A 24,817-nucleotide genomic window follows, 5' to 3' on the forward strand; every position below is an offset into this window, starting at 1 on the left:
AATCGTACACTGATAGCAGACTGAATCCATTTAATGCTGTTGTGTTGCCACCTTTGAATCCAGCAACTGACTACAAGTGGTTGCAGACTTGGTCCCTGCCTCTGAAGCAACCAAGACAATGAGATTAGTTTACTACACACGATCATACAGTCTCCAACCGCCTTCTTCTAAATATGTCCCTGCTGCAACAACCTGAATAAAATTAGTAGGTCATTAGCAAGACTTGACTACATGCTCAGGTGGCAACACCTAACCATACTGAAGTTTAAATAAATGTAAGTAAATATAAGTTTTTGGAAGAAAATAAAACTACTTTTAAAAGTACTTTTATTGTACCATGTTAATTTAGTCATGAGCTGCTGTAACATGAATCAAATGGATGAATTGCCACCTCAGCATCAGTCAAGTTCTATAAAGTCTAATGACCTACTGATTTTATTCAGGTGTGCTGCAGAGGGACACATGGAAAAGTTTCAGGACACCGGCCATCGAGGACTGAAGTTGAACACCTGTGCATTAAAGGGTAAAACAGCTTGTTTCAGAGGACATGTGCATTAGAGGAGCTTCACCAAGGCCCAGTATGGGTGAACCATGTAAAGCTCTTCTAGTAGAGTCCCTGAATAGAAGATGGAGCTGGGCTTCTTTTAGCAAATCATACTGTTATTACCCAAAACGCAGGTAAGATCTGGGACATCTAAATTACTTACGCTACAAAACAAAATTTATAAAATGCACACTTTATTTCAAGCGCTTAGAAAAGTTACAGTTAAACATCTCCATCCAGGACAATATAAACTGTTTTTACATTTCTGCCACATTTAGCTCAACTGCACATTTTTTTAAAGTATAAAATTCCACTAACTCTTCATGGAGGGAAAAAAAAGGCCCTCAGTGTCTGTTCAGGCACACAGATGCTGTCACTGTCCTCCGAGTTAATCCAGTGGTCCCAGATTATCAGTCCATAAATATCAGAGTGGAATGACATAAAAGAGAAACTGCTTTCAGCCTTAAAAAAAAATCTCTTGGTAATGTTTTCCAGTAGCAGTCAGAAACAGTTTCCCTCTAATAGAATTAAATGTACAGTCAGTCAGACATCCACAGATGCGTGTGTCTTTTGTGCAGAGTAATGTTTGGATTCACAGCTCTGGAATGGCAATGGTCAAAATATACAGTCACCATGAGGCGGTAAGAAACGCTGAAACTGTCCTCTTTGTTATACCATCGTGTTGCTCTCACCAATTTTGTCCACCAGCTGAAATAAAACATGAAAAAGGGCAGAATTATTTACGAGTTGTTATGCGAAGGATGATTTAAAATAACATGTATGAAGCAGAACATGCAAGGATGATGATGTTGATAATGCAGTGAGGTTTTTATATTGGTAAACAGCTGTAAAATATTAGCAACCACGGCAGAATTAACTGATCCTGGACGCTGACGGTTTCCAAGAAGCTACAAAAGGCTTCAAAGACACGAGACTGAGCGGGGAATCCCATGAGGTCGTGCTCAGGACAACAGGGACCCTGTTATTAGACTAGATGAGAGAAAGACCAGAGCCCTCTCATCTAAAAAACCTTCCCCAGCTTTTGGAGCCATTTCACTCTAAAAATCTTTAAAGCCCACATAGATCAACAAAGTAATATCAGCTTCTTTAAAAACTTTCAGCTGCTTTTTGCCGTAAATGCCATTTGTATCATCTAATGGAAAAAGTTCATGTTTAGCTTAGAGAACTAATCCCCAAATATTTTGATAATCAATTCTTTGCACTTAACATTATTCAAATACGAATAAAGAAAACAAATCCCTGGTTCCAGCTTCTCAAATGCAAGATTTTAAATGGTGTATTTTAGTCATATATGGTGGTAAACTGAATTTTGTTTAGCACAAATAAAACAAGATAGTTTAGTATTCGTATAATTATACTTGCATGACTTTTTAGACAACGGGCTGCAAATACCAGATTTTTCCATGTCTGCCAAAGACTGTATTTAAAAGATGGAGGAGGCCACCGTGACACCCTTTGATTAGCAAAATTCTGCTTCCAGGCCTTGAGCTTAAATAGATGCAAGGTGCGGATCAGACCATGAGTCTGAGTGACTCGGCCACAATGTAGGTGGCGTACCCTGCTATTTCAACTACAGCTGGAATCTCATGTACACAGTGGACATCATGTTGTATTTAATGAAACCTGAAAGTAGCAACTGAGACCATAACCTAAGCAGGAGAGCCAGAAGCCATTTTCTCATGCACTTCTATAGAATCTGACTTCTTACTGCAACCAGAGAGGCTTGCATAAAAGAAAACTGCAGGTGCACTCAGAGAGCACCTTCTCCACCATGACCAACTTTTATTATTACTGCATCAAAGATTAGTGGAATCTTCCTCTCCACAAAGTTTCATCAAATTCAGACAGTGTTTATTTACTGTTAGTCCTGCAGACAAATGTCATTGAAAGCCTTATAAAGCTAAACAATATTTGTGATTAGTGACCCTTATTAAGGTTAAAGTGCCTGAGAGTGACACTTACCGCACTGATCCCCGGTAAGCTGAGCAAAGATCCGAGCACAGGCACTCGTCTGATGAATCCGACTGCCACCGGGAAGAATCCCCTGTTAACGAGTGCAAGAATAAAGTGAGACTTGGAAATTGTTTTGGACATGTGCAGAGGAGAGATAGTGGACAGTGTTGAATATGGAGGTGCCAGGCAGGAGGAAAGAGGGAAGACGGCAGAAGAGGTTCATGGATATAGTGAAGGAGGACATGCAGAGGGATTGAGGTGACAAAGGACGTTAGGTATAGGGAGAGATTCGGGTAGATGATCCACCGTGGCAACCCCTAATAGGGAGCAGCCAAACGAGGAAGAAGAGGAAAAGGAGTTCAGCCCTTTCTGACTGAGCTGACCTGAATAAGAGGAAGAAACCGTAGATCTCCAGAACAACCCCAACAATCGGCCAGCCAAGCAGAACCACCAACACTCCTCCCAGGAAGAAGCTGGTGGCTTTTAGTTTGTGCCTCTGGAAGAAAAACCTGAAGGTACGCTCGAGGCCGATGACGAACGACAGTCCGGAGACAAATAGAATCTGCACAGGAAACAACATGTCACGGGTCCAAGATCTTTTAGGTTATATAGGATAGACTTTCACACTGTGTTATAATTACTAGGTAGGTTCTGTGCTCACAGCAATTTTTAATCTAATAATTTACCCGATATAAACATTCATTTTTAACATCTGTTTCCTTTTTACTGCCCTGCTCTAGAGCAGCAAAGAAAAGATCAACTTCCACTCACATCAGCAAATGTGATCATATGGACCAACAGCCAAATGGCAATCAACAATACAGGTACTACTCTGATATATCAATGAACCCAAAAACCATCAACTCACATTTCCAATGGCAAGGAGAGCTTTATCAAAAAACAGCATCATCCCAAAGAAGAGGAAAAACACACCAAACCCCGTCAGTCCCATCCCAATCTCTGCAGACATCAAGAAAAAGAAAGAAGTTATTAATAAGTCGCATGATCTACTTTGGTTTACATGGATTTCAATTTTATTAAAGAAATGCAGAATGACTATTCATTAAGGGGGGTATTCATATTCATTTCCAGCTTCACATTTTATTACAAGGCAGCTTTGCATGATCCAGTCCAAAATAAGCCTTGTTTTTCTTACAGTGGGACTCTGGATTAGCCAGCTTTAAGCAAGCTTTCTTATTATTGGCTGCCCTTTGCAGACAGAAGGTTTGAACAGCAGGTAGGTGGGACTTCTGTGCTGACATCACACAGCCAAGTGTAAAAAAACAACAACAAAAAAACCAAGCAGTTAAATGACTCGTGCACATACGCTAACCTCGTTGGTTTACACTTCGGCCGTGCTCGATATACGTTTTTTTTTTTAAAACAAGAAACAAGTGAAAAAGAAAAAAAAAACAGTTCCCCTTTACAGCTACTTCACGTGGTGACGTAGCGTTGCTCTCAGCCAATCGTGTTTGAGCTGCTGGCCTCGTACATTCAGCTAAACCCGGTTTCGCACAGAAACACTAGAAAGACAAAGAACAGCATAGAAACAGAAGCGGCTCTTACTTTGTGAATCCGTGAGCGAAATCATTTTGGTATCCGCTGAAGACTCTGTCCAATCACCAAGAGGTCGCAACGACTCAAACTGGCAGCTTTACGAAAGCAGCGTAGCCAAAGTGTTGATGCTACAAGCGGCAGTAGCAGCAGTGCAGGCAAAGGTAGCGGTTCATTACGCAACCACGTCAGCCGGAGCCACGTATACGCGCACGCCAGCAAAGATCGTCTATGATGACACTCACTGATCCAACACACTCTGCCAATTTTGCTGTCTGTGTGTGCACGTTTAGAAAAAAAGTACTTGTTATCCTTTGGTCTTATTAATTTGATTTATTTGGCTGTTGTAATCATTTAACTGTAAGACATCTGTAGTCCAAAAATATATAAGGTGTCATATCAGATAATTATTAGATGTTTCAAATTGTAAATGTTATTGATATTGGATCGATGCTAGCGCGAAATAATCAGTACTTTATTTTTATCCCTCAAGTTTAGTATGTAGATCATTGAATTGTGTTATATATATATTTTTTTTTAATTAAAACATTTGGAAAAAGAAAAATGTCTGAACCTTTTTTGGCTTGACTGTCATATCTATTTTATCTATAGTCTATAACATATTTAAAAACAAAGTCCGTCAGAGACAGGCATATTTACATTCCAGCTCTCCAAAAAGGTCATTGTTAAAATCCATGAAACGCTGATTGTGTTGACTTTTTATTATGGAAAGTAAAACCACAGTGATTTAAATCTTTTCAAAATTTGCAAATGGATGATGATTCATGTCATAAATCCCAGCACCCTGCTCTTCCCTATATAAGCTCCCTTCATAGATTAAAAGTAATAGTATCAGTAATAATCTTCCTGTATTTACTTGGTATCAAATCGATACCAAAATCTGCACGATCATAGTTCATAGTGAGCAGCTCCCCTGCTCCAACAGCCTTGCGTGGCTTCATGTACCTATAAAATGAGGCAGAGTGATATCTCATTATTTTTCAGTCTGTAATGAGCTGCGCATGCGTGTCGTCAGAGCTGGACCGTGATTACGCTGAACGCATATTTATTCATTCGTTTGTTACATTTTTCTCTAATATTCACATGTAGTGTTGCTTCCTGTACAATACGTTTTTTAACTCGTAATGTGTTACATGAAACTATAAATATTACGCACACGGGAAACCCCTTTTCCTATTTTTTAAATAAACTACAACTCCCATGAAGCACCTGGAACAAGGAAGAGCGAAATCTCGGATTCAGACGTGTTCAGCTGAAACCGGAGTTTGTGTGAAAGCACAAGAAGTCGGACACACAAACCGCTGCCGTAATGCAAACATGCTCCGTTCATTGTCCCGTTTGATTAAGTGACACATCTTCCACCGAGTTTTTCCCGCCGTGAACACCATGGGGCCCGTGTTTGCCGTTGTTCTTGTTTTTGTCGGCTGTTGTAGCAATGTGGTGTTTCTGGAGCTGCTTGTGAGGTCAGTGAGAAACTTACACCGTGTCTACACCAATGACTCATGAAGACTTTACTTCACAAACGTTTGTGTGAACAGTTTGTTTTTAGATTCCTCGTTGCACAGGTGTTTTCACTGAATTCATACAGGAAGTGAAGTCTCGTTTGCATGTTTGTCTAAGTGTCTGAGTGTTACTAAGCTACCCTTCTCCTCCTGAATAATTTTAACTCGTTTTCAACGGTTTTTGCTTCTTAAATCATACTTGATCAAGACGTTTTTTAAGTTACTCCTGACCTCACGTAGTTAATGGATGGTGTTAACGAGAAAACTGGCTACGCTGCGTGCAGTATATGTAGCAGAGCAGTATCACTGTGTGTCATAATCACTTGCATTACGAGTTTATGCTGGAAGGAGTTCAGTCTTTTGACATGTACTTTGTGCTTCTGTGGTTATTCGGTGTTTCTGTGTTATCAGCTGTTGGTCAGTGTTACTGAAGTGAAAGTAAGAGAGTGGTTTCCTGTAGTTAGTGAGATTCTATGGAAATACTTTTACTGCACACTTATTTGGTCCAAGTTTGGACCTTTTGCCTTCAGAACTGTTTAATTCTCCCTGGCAACAGATTTAACAAGGTGCCTATGATTGGCTGATGAGATAATTTATTTAACAAGAGCTGAGCAGGTATTCCAAATAAAGTGTCAGGTGACTATGTGTATGCACAGTGTCAATACTACACACACCCATATTTGGGGTGTCTGTCAGCACCTTGTTTTAGTTGTTTGTTTTTATCCCCCCTTCCTTACCTGTGAAAGTTGTGCGTCCATACAGGTGAGGCTGGGTGTAAATCTGACTGTAAATTTAAGAATTTCTGAATAAATAATCACAGCACTTGTGCAGGCACCTGGCTCATATTCATGTAGATATCCCTATGTCTAGAAACAGCCATGCAAAAGCCTGCTCATGGTATAGTATCCATAGATTGGGCCACATTACCAAAGACTAAAACTAAAGATTTACTTCTATCTTTATTTTCTTTTAGCACATTTATTCTGAAGCTAGTTTTTATTTTCATTACAGTTACATAATGCCATTCAATTATACTAAGTGGGTATGTAGATTAGAGAAAAAGTTATACATATATTGCTCTGTTTTTTGTTTTTTTTGTTTTTTTCCAGTGTATTCATTTTTGAAATGTCTGTCGTTAGCATTAAATGATGCATTATTAATTAACTCTTGGCTCTTTTTCTTCTTTTTTTTCATAGAGATTTTCCAGGATGTGGCAACATAGTCACCTTTGCTCAGTTTGTCTTCATCGCATTGGAAGGTTTCATCTTTGAAACAAACTTTGGACGCAAGAAACCAGCAATACCTATTAGGTGAAAATTAAATAATTTATTAACAAAAAAGATTGACGTGAATATTTTTCAGCTGGTGACTTTTTAAAGCTGACACTGAATCACATTGTCCATTATTTATTTATTTTTTTTCAGTAACTATGTGATCATGGTGACCATGTTCTTCACTGTCAGTGTGATCAACAACTACGCTCTCAACTTCAACATCGCCATGCCTCTACACATGATCTTTAGATCAGTAAGTTTCACACTATGACTCTTGAATGTTTCCTGTTATCACTGACCATCACTTCCTTCACCAAAGCCTGATCTCTGAACTGTTTTCTTGTTTCTCTGTAGGGATCACTAATCGCTAACATGATCCTGGGAATAATCATCCTGAAGAAAAGGTACCCAGCATCCCCCAACAACATACATAACGTTTCCCCACTATGTTTTTGACTTTGTAAATTTAGCAACTAGAACGCTTCATGGAGTGTACTTAATGACCACACACTTTGATTAAATGCTAATAGGATCAATTTTTTGCTGACAGAGATTATAATGATCAGGGTTTTATTCCGTGGACAGACAGTTGCAAAAATCCCTGCATCTGAACTGATTCATTCATATTTCACAAAGACAATCCCGTGTTCCACAAATTTGGCTGTTTTATAGAAATAAAATCATCTTCACCAGATCCTGTTGGAGCAGGTTTACTACGACAGTCTGATTTACACATTCATCTTCATTGTCTTGAAAGTTTGTAGTGGTGCTGTCTACAGTACCCATCATTATATTTTATACATTGATAGTTTTAAAGATGGACATAGCAGCCAGGTTGGACAAAGGAAGCTATTGTGGAAACACCTGCATTATATCTGAAGGCCACCAGATGACGCTTGCTTAGGTTGCAAAGATACTTCCATACTATAGAAGTCTATGGGAGGAAAAGCTGTCTGTGTTCCCCCTCTCGGTCACTCGGTTTTGGTTATATTCAGTAACAAATACATTCTATTTTGTAAATCTTGGTTACATTATGTTTAGGAACGGAGAATTATCCGCTCATTGGTTAATGAGTCAGCTTTCCTCCCTTCCTTGTCCCAGCCAAGTTTTCAACCAAGGTGGCGACAATGAAAACGCTCATCTCGGGCTTAAAAATGCAAATTTTATTCACTTTTTTCAGCTGTGTAGTTGAAGCTATTGAAAAGAGGAAGCTTTCAAATCGAAATAAAAGTTGAAAAGAGTCGTAGTGAATCTACCCACATTTTTCTTCTCTCTCCGCAGATATTCGGCCAGCAAATATCTGTCTATAGCCTTAGTTTCTGCAGGTATCTTCATCTGCACCATCATGTCTGCCAAACAAGTGGTGAGTCCTCTGCAGAACACTGGGTACTGCTGCAGTTTGACTGTGAGTCATTTTAGCATTTGTTTAAGTGTGCTCTCATAAACTGCACTCCTGATTTTGCAGAATGTGTCAAATGAGGGTTCAGAAGACCAAGGCTTTTACACCTTTATGCATTGGCTTATAGGTGAGTGGCAGCTGATGCTGGCTTTTTGCAGATATGTGAATATCGGTGTGTATGTTTAGTAGTAAGTCACAAGTTTCTGTCCAATCATTTTGTGTGTTGGAGGCATTTGCAGGGGTGGGAAGTCATGTTGATCATGACATGTTGATAATCCATATACATGTTGTACGGATGCATTCAGGTATCGCCATGTTGACCTTTGCCCTGCTGATGTCTGCGAGGATGGGCATTTTTCAGGAGACACTGTACAAGAAGTATGGAAAACACTCCAAAGAGGCGCTCTTCTACAATGTGAGTTTTCCTCCAGCACCAACAGCCCAGGAATTCACTCCACAAATGTTTTCATGGAGCTGTTTTAAAATGTGCAATCCTTTAACATGATTCCTTTGCATCTTTTTGCAGCACTGCCTGCCTCTGCCGGGCTTCCTGCTTCTCTCTACAAATATCTACAACCACTGTGTCCTCTTCAGTCAGAGCAGTGAGTGCCGTCAATTCATTCTGGGAGTCTTTTTCAGAGTGCGTGTTTCATCACAGGTGTCAATGATTACTTTCTTTGCAGCTCCCACGCTGATTCCTGGGGTCGAACTGACCGTGCCGATAATGTGGATCTACCTGCTGATCAATGTCATCACACAGTATCCTACCAAAACAAGTACTTTTGCAGTTTGCTTGTACTGTTTTTCTCTTTTCCTACTAAACACAATATCACAGTTCATAACTTGCTTTTTTCCCCCAGCAGCTAAAAATAGAAACTGTAACCTCAGCTTATTGCTGTTTTATTAAATCACAAATTTAGATCCAAATGACCTTCATCAGATGCAAAAAACAATGTTCATATCATTAAGCACACACAGTTTTAAAGAAATGTTTACACCCACATACCAAGCAGAGTTTAATCATCTAATTAGGCAGAGATAACTGTCGAGCACTTCACATATGTGTGTGCTATTAAAGCTAATATTAAAAAAAAAAAATCGGTTTAGTTTGATCAATCTTGTCTCAGCTTGCACTAAAGACACATTCAGCCCACTGTTGACATTATGAACAGCCGTTGAGTTTGAAAGTATCGCGCTCTTACTGGACTTAAAAACTGTGGTGTCACAAACAGCTCTTCACACCACAGCAGAGGATCTATCTGAGGTGGCCCTCGCTTCAGCAGCCCTGTGGTTTTAGTCACGTCTGGGCGGGATTCACAGAGTCAGCAGGTCTTAGTCCCACAGATGGTAGCGTCGCTTCTCGGCGAGCTCACAGATCAAGTATCCGGACATGTTCACAGCACTGAGCCCGGTTTCTGTGACAACATCAGTGAAGTAATACCTCTCGTTGTGAGAGGCCAGCTCATGTTTCCCCTGAGTGGGTTGACAACTCTGTGCTGATGAAGGCTTGTTTGGATTTTCTTTTGTTTTGTTTAAATAAAGGCATGAAAGGCACTGCTGTAAAGGAAGAAGGTGCTTGGATTTTTATACCAAAAGTCAAAACTGCAGCGTGGTTTTAATCATGGAAATTTTATACATCACCTCTTGCTTTAAGTAGCTGACTCATCAAATTTCATTGTTTCTGAGCATCAGCTGAATTTTGATTACTGACTTTGCCTTTATTTATAATGATAAAACAGAGTTATTTGGGCAAAGCCGCTTATGCGCTGTTTTTAATGCTTAACTCTTATGCTGGTTCCTGGTTGGGCCTCTCAGCTTAGAACCAAAAGCGTGTCTGAGATAACTTTGGTAGTGATATCCTTTTTATTTGACAATACAAAGCCGTGTGTTCAGAGCAGTCTGAAACCAGAGCTTATGGTTCACAGAGATTACTTGTACATATACTGATTCATTTGAAATTCAGAAAATATTCGTGGGGATTCAGCCTTTGTAGCATGTATGTAAACTATAATGCTGTCTCAGTAAGAGAAACAGTATGACCCAGAATCTAAATTCGTGCTGTAACAACTGCTAAAATAGTTCGTAACACAAAGTAATATTATAAGTGAGAAAACTAAAGAGTGGCCCTTATTTTTTTACTTTAAAAAAATGAAAGTTTAAGTTGTTTTCCTAAATATTTGTAAACTAATATTAATTAATGGAACTAAACTATAAATCAGCTGTAAAATAAAACCTTAATAATCCACTATGGGATTCATAGAAAAATGTTAATTAAAATAAATACTACAATAATTTACCAGAATAATTTTATATTACTACCAAAACTAGGTTTGAATATTTCTGTTATACACGGGATCACAATATTAACTGATTAATCCCTGCCTGATCTGTCCAGTGATGCTGATCGTGAAAAATAACATTAATTAAATGGCGGTTTAGCTTACGAGGTCAATTGACACAGACCGTCTTAGCAACACGTGAAGAAATTAGGTTTTTGTCTTCTGTGTCTCAAGTCTTGTTGCAGTCTTTAACCGTTTCTTCAGGTACGTTTGCATCCGTGGTGTTTTCATCCTGACCACCGAGTGCGCCTCACTGACGGTCACGCTGGTGGTGACGCTCAGGAAGTTCCTCAGCCTCATCTTCTCCATCATTTATTTCCAAAACCCCTTCACCACCTGGCACTGGGTGGGGACGGCCGTGGTCTTCGTCGGTACTCTTCTGTACACGGAGGTGTGGAGCAGCGTGCGGGCGGCTCTACGGGGACCCGACGCCAAAGAGAAGAAGGCAGAGTGACGAACCAGAGACTGGCGGTGGACAGAAAATCAGTTATCGTGTTGGACGTAGAGTGATGTTGTTATCCCGCAGCAGTTTTATACAGTTTTAGGGTCATTTAGATTTATACTTGATTACACGGTGCTCAGTCATACACCACCTGAACAGTTTAAAGGATGGTGGTGTTCTGCATTTTTATTGTTGTCAGCAAATCCCATGAACAGATCAAATCCAGCAGATTATTAAAAATCAGCACAGATTTATTGCTAGGAGCTTTTTGAGTCAATTGAGCCAGATCTCATTCATGATGGATTTATTTATTTTAATTCCACGTGTGAATGAATCTGTGTTTTGTCTGTCTGTGCTCTCTGACTCCAAGCACCAAGCCCATTCGCTGTGACTGAAGATGTAGATCTCTAAAACCAGCTATAGTCAATATTTTTACACTACTTGATCACGTGACTACTTGATTATGTGATGAACCCACAGAGAGTTTTCACCCTCTCTTCAGGCCCAAAGAGATACATGCCATCATTTACCCCAGAACTTGTTTTTCTTGTGCTTGATTGCAGAAAGTTGTAAAAACGACTTACTGTGAGCTTCCTGTCAAGCATTTTACCACAAACTTGAAGAGTGATTATTAGTCAGATTAAATTGTCTTTTTTTTTTTTCATACAAAATCCATAAACATTCTTGTTTCCGCTTGACAGACTCTAGGTAAAGATGTTTTCAGTGTTTAATCTGTTATAATTATAATGATAGATTTGAAGGGGAAAGAAATATGTTTGCAGCATGTATATGCTGTGTCGACAGTTTTACTGCCCCCTGTGGCCAAAACGTCAGATTTTCACACTTAGTCCCACTTTTCCAGCCGGTGTCATTTAACGAAATCATTTCTGAATACAGCTGGAGACTGTTTTTATCAGGACGAGTTAATATTTTATTTTGTAGGTACTGTTCGAAGTGTGTGATTGGGGGTCTGGTGAGAGCTTTGTCAGCCAGTGCAACAGTGTCGGTCAGTGTTGTGTTGTAATACTTTGGCTACACAGATTCTGAGTTTGGTCTTTATTTTGGATTTGCTAACAATAGGAAAAATACGAATACTCTCGGTGTTAGGTGTTTTAACATTAGTACCTCATTATGGTGCGTTCACAGACACAAATTCAGTGCCACTTTTCTTTTTTGCCTATGATGTTGTTTGGATATTTATTTTTTTAGCCTCTAGCTGCTCCAGGTTCGTGTTCATTTTAAGGACTTCACCGATTCATGTGTGAAGAGCTGCTGGAGTCAGATTGCGTGATTAGATAGGGGGACAGGTTATGCAGTGCATATTAAAGTCCCCGTGTCCTTGTCATATTGTCTCAGGTGTATTTGTCAACAATAAATCTTTACACTCCCTGGTGACTGAAATTAAAGTGGGAACATAGCTGAAGACTGAGACTGTTTTTATTTTGTTTTTTTATCTGTGCATGCTTCCTTTTTAAGTGAGTTTTATGAATGTTTAAAGCTGGGACACTCTGTTCTCTTACGTTTCACTGACTAATGCGCAATGGACCAATCCAGGGGGGTGGTGTTCAACTCCATCCAATGGCTGCTCATGTTATTCCCCGTCGGTGGTGGGAAGGGCAGCTGTTTGGGTTTTATGTCACTAAGCACTCGTCCACGCTGTGGGTGCTGTAGTTTCAGCAGGGGCAGTGATGGGGGGAAACAGCCCGAGTCACTTCTGTGAGGAAGATGAAGGCGGAGGAATTACTTTTCTGAAGGGCATTCGGGTGAGTGAAGGCTTGTTTAGAGCTGTTTCCATCAGTATAGCGCACGGCTGCACAGCGCATCAGTGCAAGTCAGTGATTTCCTGTCATTCCAGTGTGTGAATGGGTGGATGACTGGATATGTAAAGTGCTTTGGGGTCCTTGGGGACTAGTAAAGCGCTATATAAATACAGGCCATTTACCATTCCTGTCTCAGACGCCCTTGTTGAAAAATTTTTTTCTTTCCATTTTTTAAAGTCTGCTAAAATCACCCCGCACAAAGTCAGCGGCATCCCTCTGGTGTAGGGGTTAAAAATAGAAAGTGCATGCTCGCCTTACATTCCCCACACGTGTGGAAGTGCTGCTTCACAAAGTCTTTAAATTCCTGTAATATCCAAACTATGGGTTAATTCTTTACGGCATCATATCTATAATTAAATCAGCTTTATTTCAGGTAAATAATGCCATTCTCAATCTGCGACCTTTATCGACCTCTATTGGTGACATTACAGTGTAACAACAGCACTTTTACTTTGGTTTGTATCAGGGGTGTCAAATATTAGACCCGCGTGCCTGAATCCGGCCAGTCTGGCCCACAGGATTGGAGTTTGTTCTTTTTTTTTTATTTTGGACTTTGAACTGTATTTTCATAAATTTTACAGCTTGTTCTGCTAATAAAGACAGCCCAGCCACCATTCATACTACACAGAATCAGAATATCTTTATTGTCATTGTAACAAATTAAGTGAAAGTCCCTGCGGGGTCAAGAGAAAAGGTTTAAATATAATTCCAAAAGAGTAATATAAGAAAAACAGGATAGAAACTGCTATTCAGTATTTGACTCTGTATTTGTCACCAAAGTTATGAAGTAATAGTTAAATGAAAAACACTAAAGTTACTATTTTTCTCACTATCCACTACAGAAATTCCTTTTTTAATCTGTCTACTTTAAAGTAAAATAAACAAATAAATAAAATAGGAAACTTTCTGTGAATTAACAAAAATATTATTCTTTATAATTACCGGATGGTCTGGGCAATGACCTACCAGAACATCTTTCTGTAATTTTATGCTTTTATTTGTTACAATTTAAGCCAGAATAGTCCTGCTCAAAGATTTCTTTTATTAACTACAGCACAGTTCCTTTGTCACGTAGAAAAACATACTTCCTTTTTCTTACATTGAGATATCACAGGGATTAAGTGTGCAGTTACATTTCTTTACACTGACAGAGGGGATTTTCACCCCAATTAAAATCAAAGTGGGCTGGATGTGACCAACAGGGTAAAATGAGTTTGACATCCCTGGCTTCAAAGAATAAAATTTTACTGCATGAATTGATCGCAATAAAAAACTATCCTAAAATATATAATTCTCCTCTCTGATCCTCTCTGAAGCCTCTGATTTTGTCAAGAATGATCGTATTTACAGACTGTATTAAAGTGTGTCCAAATATGCAGAAGGCATATTGCTAGTTGGTGTTATGTGCTGTCAGTGGGAGGCAGCATAACACCAAAAAAGTCCCGAGAAATGTGAATGATTTAAATACAGGCACTGGGGTCCTTAAATACAGCAAGGTGCAAAAGTCTTGAGCCACCTCTCATTTCTTTCCTTTTTCTCTCATTTTGAAGTGGCAGGCTTAAAAAAACTATGCAGATTAGATGAAACGCATCTGAAAGTTAAGTCCTAATAATAATTATAATAGGACACTTTTTGCTAAAGCTTCATCAGAAATGGTCTCAGTGGAAGGGTGGCTGAAATTCAAGGCCAACTAAATTTATATAGTGATGAAGCTAAATTTGAAGTTGTAGGTTCAAATCTTGAATTTATGGAGGAGGTCAGGAGAGAAGTGTCTACAGAGCCTCCGCTGTGTAAAAGCACGACGGAGGCTCTGTCATGGTTTGGAGCATCATTTGAGCCAGTGGTGTTTGAGATTGTGTTTTAAAAACAGCACAATTTCAATTTAAAAACTGTCAGTTATTGTTTTGTTTGACATATCATTGGATTGATTGGCTTGTTTTCAATGCTGCAATACTGCTGGGCTTTCTATTTTCTTAAAAGTCACTAAACTTCTCCACTGATGTAGCCTTGGTCATGGTATTTGATAAGAACTCTTTTAAGAAAATATATTGTTGCATAAAAGTGATAGGTTCTTCACTCTTAAACAAATAAAGTTATATACCGTTTATGCTTTCATCTTTCTCAGTAAGTGTTACTTTTTCAAAGGGCAGCAAGGCTGTACCAAAGTCGCTTCTCTGGATTTTGAATGTGTATTTATGTCACTGCCGGTGGCTGTTTAACAGACAAAAGCACAAATAAAATAACATTATTTCTCATTTGTTCTTATTCTGAATTTCTCTTAGAAAATATTAAAGGTCAGACAGTCTGAAGGTCTTTTCAATTATATTTACAAGAAACAAGGAGACCTATTTTCTGATGTATTTGATATAAAATTCCTTTGGACACTTGTTCAGTGGCACGCTGAGTCTTATGAAATAACGCTGCAGTGTTTAATGGCAGTGATGCGTAAACTTCACATTACTTACGCAAGACTTGAACCTGTGATAGAGAGCAGAGCACCAGCATGGGAAACATTTGAATTTGCTCTTTGTGGCCTGCAGGTGGCGCTTATGGTTATTATTATTCTTCTTTCATCAGCTGTCAGACCGAGTCATCAAGCGGATGAAGCTGTCGCCAGAGGTCGTCTCACCGCATCTCGCTCATGCATCAAAACCAGTGGCTTCTCCAGATCCCACCTCTTCTGTGGAACACTTGTCACCTCCTCCACCTACAGTTATCGCAGCACCACCTCCTTCTCTTTCTCCTCCTTCTCAGGGAGCCACAGTTCCAACAGTGGAACCTGCTCCTGCTGTTAAGCTCATCCCGCCTCCTCCTGTGCAGTTTCACTCCTTTCCTCCAGCCCCTCCAGAGCCTGCAGCTCAAACTCCATCCACCCCTTCCCCAGGAGTCAAAGCACCTGTAGAGCCCCTTCCTCCACCCCCTGCTGAAGTCCCACCTTCTGCTGAAACCTTAATCCTACCCACGTCTGTAGAGTCATCTCAAGCATCTCTGGCTCCACCTGAACCTTCATCTCAAACACCCCCCACTATTATTGAGCCCGCTACTGTCACTCCATCTGTTGAACCTCTAGAATCTGTTACCCCATCACCTCCACCAGTAGAAACAGTCCAACTTCCACCCACGGTTGAATCTACTCCATCTGGACCAGTGGAGGAAGTGGACCAGCGGTGTCAAGTGGAGGCACCAGTCGTGGTTCCAGCTATTGATCCAGAGCCTCCATGTGCTCAATCTCCACCTCCTCCAGAGGACGCTCTAGCACCTCCAATGCTCTCTTTTGAAGAAACATCTCCATCTTGTCACTGTGTGGAGCAAGCTGTTGCCCCAACTCACCCACCTCTAGCTCCACCGCCACCAACCGAGGAGTCCCCCAAGAACCCATCTGTGCCTCCTTTTGATGAGAAGGAAGTACCTGTTGTCACAACACCACCCCCACCTGTGACAGGTGAGTCTGAACCATCCTAATCTTTTGGCATTTCCAATTAGCTCTTGTGATGCTTTGAAGTGCATGCTGTGGCTAAGGACATGGAGGTTAATAGGACAAACCTTATAATGTTGCTCAGTCAGATAAGATAAGATAAGATAAGATAAGATAGAACTTTATTAATCCCTCGGGTGGGTTCCTCTGGGAAATTCGATTTCCAAAAAAGCACAGCACCGACAGAAGTTACAGAGTTACAGAATATTATATATATACACACACACACACACACACACACACACACACACACACACACACACACACACACACACACACACATATATATAAATACAGAGACAATATAAATAAAATATACGAAGGGGATAAATAGAATAAATAGGAATAAAAAATAAAAATACAAGTGAATTGCACATTTCAAGTATTGAGTCTATTGCACTGTTGACTATTTACAAAAGTATTGCACAAAAGGTATTGTACAGTGAGGTGAAGAGGCACTACAGCTTAGTTGTTCCCCCCTCCTTTGTCCTCCTGTTTCCCCTCCCTCTCCCCTCCAGAGAGGAGTTAAACAGTCTGATGGCGTGTGGGACAAAGGAGTTTTTAAGTCTGTTAGTTCTTGTCTTTGGGAGAAGCAACCTGTCACTGAACAGACTCTTCTGATTGTTTATGGCCGTGTGCAGAGGATGCCCAGCATTGTCCATAATGTCCAGCAGTTTCTTTAATGTCCTTTTCTCTGCCACTGTCACCAGAGTGTCCAGCTTCATGCCGACCACAGAGCTAGCCCTCCTGATCAGTTTCTCCAGCATGGATGAGTCCTCCTTTGCTGTGCTGCTCCCCCAGCACACCACAGCATAGAAAAGTACTCCAGCAACCACCGACTGGTAAAACATCCTCAGGAGCTTCCTGCAGATGTTAAAAGACCTCAGCCTCCTGAGGAAGTACAGTCGGCTTTGGGCTTTTTTATACAGGTGCTCTGTGTTGCATGACCAGTCCAGTTTATTGTCCACCCACAGCCCGAGGTACTTGTACTTGTTGACCACCTCCACCTCCTCCCCCTCTATCTGAACTAGCAGTGGACCTTCTCTGGACCTCCCGAAGTCCACAACCAGTTCCTTAGTCTTTGAGGTGTTGAGTTGCAGGTGGTTTGTGTGACTCCATGCGACAAAGTTCCTCACCAGACTTCTGTACTCCTCTTCCTGATCATCCCAGATACACCCCATGATGGCCGTGTCATCTGCAAACTTCTGAATATGGCATAATTCAGAGTTGTAGCTGAAGTCAGAGGTGTACAGGGTGAAGAGAAGAGGGGACAGCACAGTTCCCTGTGGTGCTCCTGTGCTGCTGACCACTGTGTCAGACGTGATGTCCTTCAGCCTGACGTACTGTGGTCTGTCGGTGAGGTAGTCGGAGATCCAAGCGACCAGGCAGGGGTCCACCTCCATCCTGTTCAGTTTTTCCTGAAGCATACAGGGCCGGATGGTATTAAAGGCACTGGAAAAGTCAAGAAACAGGATCCTGACCGTGCCTTTTCCCCCATCCAGGTGTGAGTGGGCTCTGTGTAGGAGGTACAGGATGGCATCCTCCACTCCGACACCCGCCTTGTATGCAAACTGTAGTGGGTCCTGGGCATGTTGTACCTGTGGTCGGAGGAGGTTGAGGAAGAGCCGCTCTAGAGTCTTCATAAGATGTGACGTCAGTGCCACCGGTCGGAAGTCATTCAGCTCATTGGGCCAGTTCTTTTTGGGGACCGGGACGATGCAGGATGTCTTCCATAGGGCGGGCACTCTCCCCAGTCGCAGACTGAGGTTGAAGACTCGTTGTAGATACACAAGTATGCAGAATTAAAGTCCAAATCACATGACTCTGAGGAAATGAGAGAGATACAGCTGATGAAGCATCCAAAAAGTGTAATAATAACAATAATAAACCACTTGTCTCTAAGGTGGGATTAAGATTTGAGAATGAGCATTTCCGTCTATTGTCTGCAGGATCATTTCAGTTAACAAGAGCTGAAAGCAGCAGTTTGAAGTTTCCAAGCCTAAAATACATTACAGAGTTACAGTGTAACATCCGGAAATCTCTGAGGCAGAGCATTCAGTGGAATTGACCCGAACTGTAGCGTGTGCCAGAACACGCCACCTACCACCTCAGCAGATTTGCCTCCCAGTGAGGTTCTCCGTTTCCTTGCTTCTTACTATACTGACTCTGTGAAGAAGATCAAGCACTCATATCAGAAAAATAAGTACACAGGGACACACCATTTGTTGCTTTTCTTATTACCAATGTGTAACCATTATTTCAGACCATTATTTCTGGTAGAAGTTTCATTTCAGCGTTCTAAAGCAGTGATGTTCAAGTTATGTTTGAGGCTTTCATTTGGAAAGAGTTTCAGGCTTTTAGTAGGAGATCAAATTTAATCAGTAGATTTAACATGTTTGCAATCATTGCTTTGTTTGTTTCTTCTCAAGTGTCGGAAGACGAGTTGAGGCAGAAGCTCAAAGAGGAGATGCAGAGAAGTCTGAAGGAGGAGATCGACCAGAAGAGGCAGGAGCTACAGAGGCAGTAAGGACACAAGACTGAATGTTTTACTGAGTTTTGAATCTTGCTGTCTCATTTGTCCCTTCTGATAAGATAAAAACACAACTGTAGAGGTTTGTAGTCGATCCGTACCGATGCACACATTTCTGCTCAAGATGCCACATTAATTATTTAGTCACTAATTCTATTTAATAGGAAAACATTCAAATTTATTCATTTTTAAGCAAAAACGCCATAAATCAATAATAAATATAATATTTAAATAGCGATAACAAAGATTTTAAAGTTAAACTGCAATCAAAACTTTGAATATCAGAGAATATATTCTTATTTTTTTTAATCAGTGTTTTTATTGAGTTTTCAGAAAGCATATCATTCATACAGAAAAGCTCGAACTCAATTCCTACAACACAGTGTAAGACAAACTATACCCAGACAGAGAAAAGATAAATAAATAAATAAAAGGGGGGGGGGGGGGGGGGGGGAGTTGCCAGTTATGGAGTAGACGAAAACTCATCTTCAAAATAGGAAATGAAAGGCTGCCAGACCTTAAAGAATTTCTTGGTGTTGCCCTGTATAGTAAATCTGAGATGTTCTAATTTGAGGTGTGCCATCACCCCCTCCACCCAGCGTTTATGGGATGGCAGTGTTGCCTTTATCCAGTTGAATAGAATCAATCTCCTAGCCAACAATGAGGTGAATGCTATTGCCTTCCTCTGAGAGGCTGTTAGTTGAGTTTCCCTCGGTGCCACACCAAAGATGGCTGTCAGAGGCATTGGTTCCATATCTTTAGTATAAATGAATGAGAATGTTCTAAAGATGTTAGCCCAAAGGTCTTTCAGCCTGGAACAAGACCAGAACATGTGGCATAAGTTGGCTGGCACCTGTTTACATCTGGGGCAGGTCGGATCGGCCCCCTGGTACATTCTTGCCAGTTTCTCCCTTGACAAGTGGAGTCTGTGTAACACCTTGAACTGTATCAATCCGTGTCTTACACATACAGAAGCAGAGTGTACTAGATCTACAGCCCCTCCCCAGTCAGAGAATATATTCTTATTAATTAAGTACAATTATCCCAGGATATCTGCACACTTGAGCAGTTGCTGCTGATGCATTCTCAGTTGATCAGCTTATCGATTAATCAACTCTAAGTTCTTTAAAAGATGCACTTTGTGCATGTGAAGGTTGGAGGAGATGAGGGTGCAGGTTCGAGCTGAGGCGAGGGCAGCAGCTCGGGCTCGGGTGGAGGAGCAGGTGAAGAAGATTCTGGAGGCTGAGAGGGCGGCGAGCACGGAGAAGCTCACAGAGACTATCATGAAAGAGCGAATGAAGACGGAAGATGAGAAGCTCATGGTGCAGCTTTATGTAAGCAAAGGAAGACACGCTTGACTCTGAATATGTGAGGAACTCTGCTGTAAATACAAAACTCTTTCCTCCTTTTAATGTGCTTCTTTTTCTTTCTTGCCACGTTGTTGTTTCAGTGGATGGAGCTGAAGGTAGGACGATAGAGATGCATGCATGCATGCCTCACTCTCAAACAGCTGCAAATCACAGACATGAGTTGCAGCTGTAACTTTGAAAAACAGGAAAAATTGACCCTGAAAAAACCGCATGTAAATTGAGTGTCAGCCTCTAAAAAATTTCAATATGACGTTTTCAGAGCTGTGCTGATATCTTCTATGAATGTTACATTATCGCAGGCTCATCAGCTGGAGGAGAAGGAGAAAGAGCTGAAGAAACGAGACGCTCTCTACAAGGAACATCTTGCAAAACTCGATACAAAGGTTAGTTAACATTTTTGAGACTTGAAGTAATTCTTATATGTTTAAAGTTCTTACAGGTTTAAAGCGAGACTATGTTTTGCTAGAGATGTGTCGAGTGGCCGGGGGGAAGACTGTAAACAAAAGACAACGTGTATGCCTAACTGGCTTTTTAACTAGTTTTGAAAAATTCCAGTTGTAATCTAATCTAATGTGATGTATATATTACTCCAAAATTTAGGCAACCCTCAACACACAATCAGACATCAGATCTTGATAAATTAAATGTTCAACTTGAAAATCTTTACTGACATATGGTACTGAGCAAAAGTCTTGAGTCACCCTTTATTATATTTTGCTTCTAAGGAGCCAAACTATCTTGTAACTTGTGTAATCTCAGTGTGTCCTTCAAAGTATTAAAGGTAACCAGAGACATTAGGGACAAAAGAGCGAGTTGTAGGCCGAAAAAGTATCTACAGCAAATGATCAAAATCTGAATGTCATGTAATTAAGAAATGGGGGGGAAAATCCAGCAAAGACCTGACACAGGACCTGAGTTTCATTTGGCCTTTCAGCTGTCTGCTGTTCACTGAAGCCGTGTTAGAAATGGTCTCTCTGGTGGATGTCAAGAAGCTATTTTTAAGGCAGGAAAACAGGGAGAAAAAGATAAGCTGGATTAATTCAATTCAATTCATTTGTATTTATATAGCACCAAATCACAACAACAGTCATCTCAAGGCGCTTTATATTGTACAGTAGATCGTACAATAATAGATTCAGAGAAAACCCAACAACTAAAGTGGGAAGGAAAAACTCCCTTTTAACAGGAAGAAACCTCCGGCAGAACCAGGCTCAGGGAGGGGCGGGGCCATCTGCTGCGACCGGTTGGGGTGAGGGAAGGAAGACAGGATAAAAGACATGCTGTGGAAGAGAGACAGAGGTTAATAACAGACATGATTCGATGCAGAGAGGTCTATTAACACATAGTGAGTGAGAAAGGTGACTGGAAAGGAAAAACTCAATGCATCATGGGAATCCCCGGCAGCCTACGTCTATTGCAGCATAACTAAGGGAGGATTCAGCATCACCTGGTCCAGCCCTAACTGTATGCTTTAGCAAAAAGGAAAGTTTTAAGCCTAATCTTAAAAGTAGAGATAGTGTCTGTCTCCCGAATCCAAACTGGAAGCTGGTTCCACAGAAGAGGGGCCTGAAAACTGAAGGCTCTCCCTCCCATTCTACTTTTAAATACTCTAGGAACAACAAGTAGGCCTGCAGAGCGAGAGCGAAGTGCTCTAATAGGGTGATATGGTACTACAAGGTCATTAAGATAAGATGGGGCCTGATTAATTAAGACCTTGTATGTGAATTCAATTCTGGATTTAACAGGAAGCCAATGAAGGGAAGCCAAAACAGGAGAAATATGCTCTCTCTTTCTAGTCCCTGTCAGGACTCTTGCTGCAGCATTTTGGATCAGCTGAAGGCTTTTCAGGGAGTTTTTTGGACATCCTGATAATAATGAATTACAGTCGTCCAGCCTGGAAGTAATAAATCCATGAACTAGTTTTTCAGCGTCACTCTGAGACAGGATATTTCTAATTTTAGAGATGTTGCGCAAATGGAAGAAAGCAGTCTTACATATTTGTTTAATATGTGCGTTGAAGGACATGTCCTGGTCAAAAATGACTCCAAGGTTCCTCACAGCGTTACTGGAGGCCAAGGTAATGTCATCCAGAGTAAGAATCTGGTTAGATACCATATTTCTAAGCTTTTCAGGGCCGAGTACAATGACCTCAGTTTTATCTGAATTAAGAAGCAGAAAGTTAGCGGCCATCCAGGTCTTTATGTCTTTCAGCCCATTATCTTTACACAAGATAATGGGCTGAAAATCAGTAGCAGCAGGTCTTATGTAGTGATGAACCCAGATTTGAATGACGTTTTTGTTTTCAAGTGATTATCAATCTGTACAGCAGGGGTCAGAAGAGAGGTTCAACAGTGACTGACTGCTCTGTCATCACTTGGAGCTGCATTTCAGTCAGTGGTGTTGGGGATTTTTGTCAAAACTGATGGAATTATGAACGCAGAAAAGTACGTTCAGATTTTGATCCACCATCTAGGATCATCTGGAAAGTGACTTTTCAGCATGAAAATGATCCCAAAGGCACTGCACAAAACATGCAATGACTAACCATGACTAGCACTCATGGATTGCCCCCCCAAGAGCCCAGACCTGAACATTATTAAAGCAGTGTGGGGTCATCTTGAAAGAGAACAGAATAAAAAGAGGCCAGGATCCAAAGAAGAGCTTTGAATGTCTTTCAAGAAATTTACAGAGCGATTCCTGAGGACAGTTGTTAGAATTATACAACTTTGTTTTCCATGTATATCTGCACGTTTTGGCTATTTCCCATTTTCCTAACAAAAAAGACTTTTGCACAGTACTGCACACTGAATAATTTGTGGAGAAAGAAATGAAACAACACCAGTTAGTGGAAACCAAAATTATCAAATCGTCAATCCTTTCTGGGCTTGATGTTAAAATTATTAAGTGATCCTTTAATTTTTCAGCAGTATATCTGGAACTATTTGAAACTGTTAATTACTTTCTTCAGGTATCAAATTGCATTGTAAATGCACCCATGTGCCAATCCAAGATACAGCAGTATGCTGCGCTTTGTTTTCATTTTATTAACAGTGCCATAGGTACATGATCAAACACCTTAACAAATGTCATCACGCTTTAATTCCAACATGTCTGGATCCTAATTAGAGCCTACACACATGTAGCACCACCTTTTACAGCTGACACCAGTGATAGAACCGTGAAGTTGAGCTAAAACATGTTTTCGGGGTCTTTAAATGCAAATTTTGGCCACTGAGGAGCTGTCACGTCCTGAATTTCTTTTGTGGGATTTTGTTGAAGCAGTTGTGATATGTTATGTTGAGGGTAATGTGTGTGTTTTTTACCACTTTGGCAGTGTGCAGAGTTTTACAAAGTCTCTGTCGAGAGCTTCCGGAAGGGCAAAGAAGAGACTCTCAGCCGTTTTACGTAAGTCAGAACACTTTAATTTGTTTATGTGTAGTGTCATGTAAGCCTTATTACAGCTTTTATTTGATGTAAGTTAAGTTTGAATGGATTGGATTTATATAGCGCTTTTCAAGGCACCCAAAGCGCTTTACAATACCACTATTCATTCACTCTCACATTCATACACTGGTGGAGGCAGCTACAGTTGTAGCCACAGCTGCCCTGGGGCAGACTGACAGAAGCGAGGCTGCCATATCGCGCCATCGGCCCCTCTGGCCAACACCAGTAGGCAAGTAGGGTAAAGTGTCTTGCCCAAGGACACAACAACCAGGACAGAGAGCCCAGGGATCGAACCGGCGACCTTCCGGTTACAGATGCGATTCCCAACCCCCTGAGCCACGGTCGTTTGAATCATAAGAATGAGGCAAATGTTATTTAATATTATTTTCTTCATCTCTCTCTCAGTCATTTTAACACCCACCCAGTGTGTGGAGACTTGCAGAGTCAGATATTAAAATGCTACAAGGAGAACACGGGAAAGACTCTGTGCTGCTCGCGCATTGCCGCTGCCTACATGCAGTGTGTGGACGAAGCCAAGAAAGTACGACCCGACTTGACTTAAACACATTATTTGATTTCATACCTCATTTGCTGTGGATCTTTATTGATCATTTTAAACCATCTCTCTCCTCTCACAGAATAAGATGAGAACAGGCGGTTAATGTGGACCGCATCCTGGCAGACTACTGCAGCCTTTCTATGTACCCAAGGAAGTGCCAGACGCATGCAGACGTTAACTAAAAGGACACTTTAGTCTGCTGCTCATCATGGGATCAAAGCAATTATATCGATGCAACGGCAAAATTAATTTTTAAGTGCTTGCTTTTTTCTTTTAAATGAAGCAAAACACAACAGACAAGCAGAACATTTGCAGACTGAGAGCCTGATTAATCATTTTACACACGTGCCTTGAAGTTATAAAAGCTGTTTATCAGAGTGTGAACGCATGAAGGAACTACTGAGTGAGCAGAGTGTAACAACGAAGAAAAAATTAAATCCATCAGTAAACCTTGATGTGGAACATAATGGTTCACGGTTAAAGAAAATATTCGTGCGTGTGTTTGTGTCTGTGCATGTGCTGCCCCCCGCTGATTTTGAGTTCACAATTTAATAAAAATTTATTACTGTG

General features: G+C 40.8%; 3 protein-coding genes across 5 annotated transcripts; 2 read left to right on the forward strand and 1 right to left on the reverse strand.

The window, feature by feature from the left end:
- Positions 1 to 721: 721 nt before the first annotated feature.
- Positions 722 to 4,289, reverse strand: golt1bb (golgi transport 1Bb). The gene is made up of 5 exons (XM_082538402.1): positions 4,085 to 4,289; positions 3,387 to 3,478; positions 2,902 to 3,080; positions 2,528 to 2,609; positions 722 to 1,252 (listed from the first exon to the last, which is right to left on the reverse strand). Exons 1-5 carry the CDS (start codon positions 4,107 to 4,109, stop codon positions 1,214 to 1,216), a joined length of 417 nt encoding a protein of 138 aa, XP_082394528.1. The 5' UTR covers positions 4,110 to 4,289; the 3' UTR covers positions 722 to 1,213.
- A 797-nt stretch (positions 4,290 to 5,086) lies between these two features.
- slc35b4 (solute carrier family 35 member B4) lies at positions 5,087 to 12,478 on the forward strand. Its single transcript, XM_082538399.1, has 10 exons — positions 5,087 to 5,556; positions 6,792 to 6,905; positions 7,020 to 7,122; positions 7,224 to 7,273; positions 8,151 to 8,232; positions 8,335 to 8,395; positions 8,574 to 8,683; positions 8,795 to 8,870; positions 8,952 to 9,027; positions 10,812 to 12,478. The coding sequence occupies exons 1-10, from the start codon at positions 5,480 to 5,482 to the stop codon at positions 11,059 to 11,061; spliced, it is 999 nt and encodes a 332-aa protein (XP_082394525.1). The 5' UTR covers positions 5,087 to 5,479; the 3' UTR covers positions 11,062 to 12,478.
- An 85-nt stretch (positions 12,479 to 12,563) lies between these two features.
- On the forward strand, positions 12,564 to 24,817 carry chchd3b (coiled-coil-helix-coiled-coil-helix domain containing 3b). Of its 3 annotated transcripts, XM_082538395.1 has the most exons (9): positions 12,564 to 12,812; positions 15,447 to 16,311; positions 18,774 to 18,867; positions 20,028 to 20,208; positions 20,325 to 20,339; positions 20,544 to 20,627; positions 23,579 to 23,649; positions 24,094 to 24,229; positions 24,327 to 24,817. In XM_082538395.1, the coding sequence occupies exons 1-9, from the start codon at positions 12,738 to 12,740 to the stop codon at positions 24,348 to 24,350; spliced, it is 1,545 nt and encodes a 514-aa protein (XP_082394521.1). In that variant the 5' UTR covers positions 12,564 to 12,737; the 3' UTR covers positions 24,351 to 24,817. The 3 variants fall into 3 exon arrangements, with proteins under 3 accessions (XP_082394521.1, XP_082394522.1, XP_082394523.1); XM_082538396.1 differs by lacking the exon at positions 20,325 to 20,339; XM_082538397.1 differs by lacking the exons at positions 20,325 to 20,339; positions 23,579 to 23,649; positions 24,094 to 24,229; positions 24,327 to 24,817 and having other exon boundaries at positions 20,028 to 20,242.

Source organism: Aulonocara stuartgranti (genome assembly GCF_965226115.1).
Source record: "Aulonocara stuartgranti genome assembly, chromosome: 7".
Classification (NCBI taxonomy): Eukaryota; Metazoa; Chordata; class Actinopteri; order Cichliformes; family Cichlidae; genus Aulonocara; species Aulonocara stuartgranti.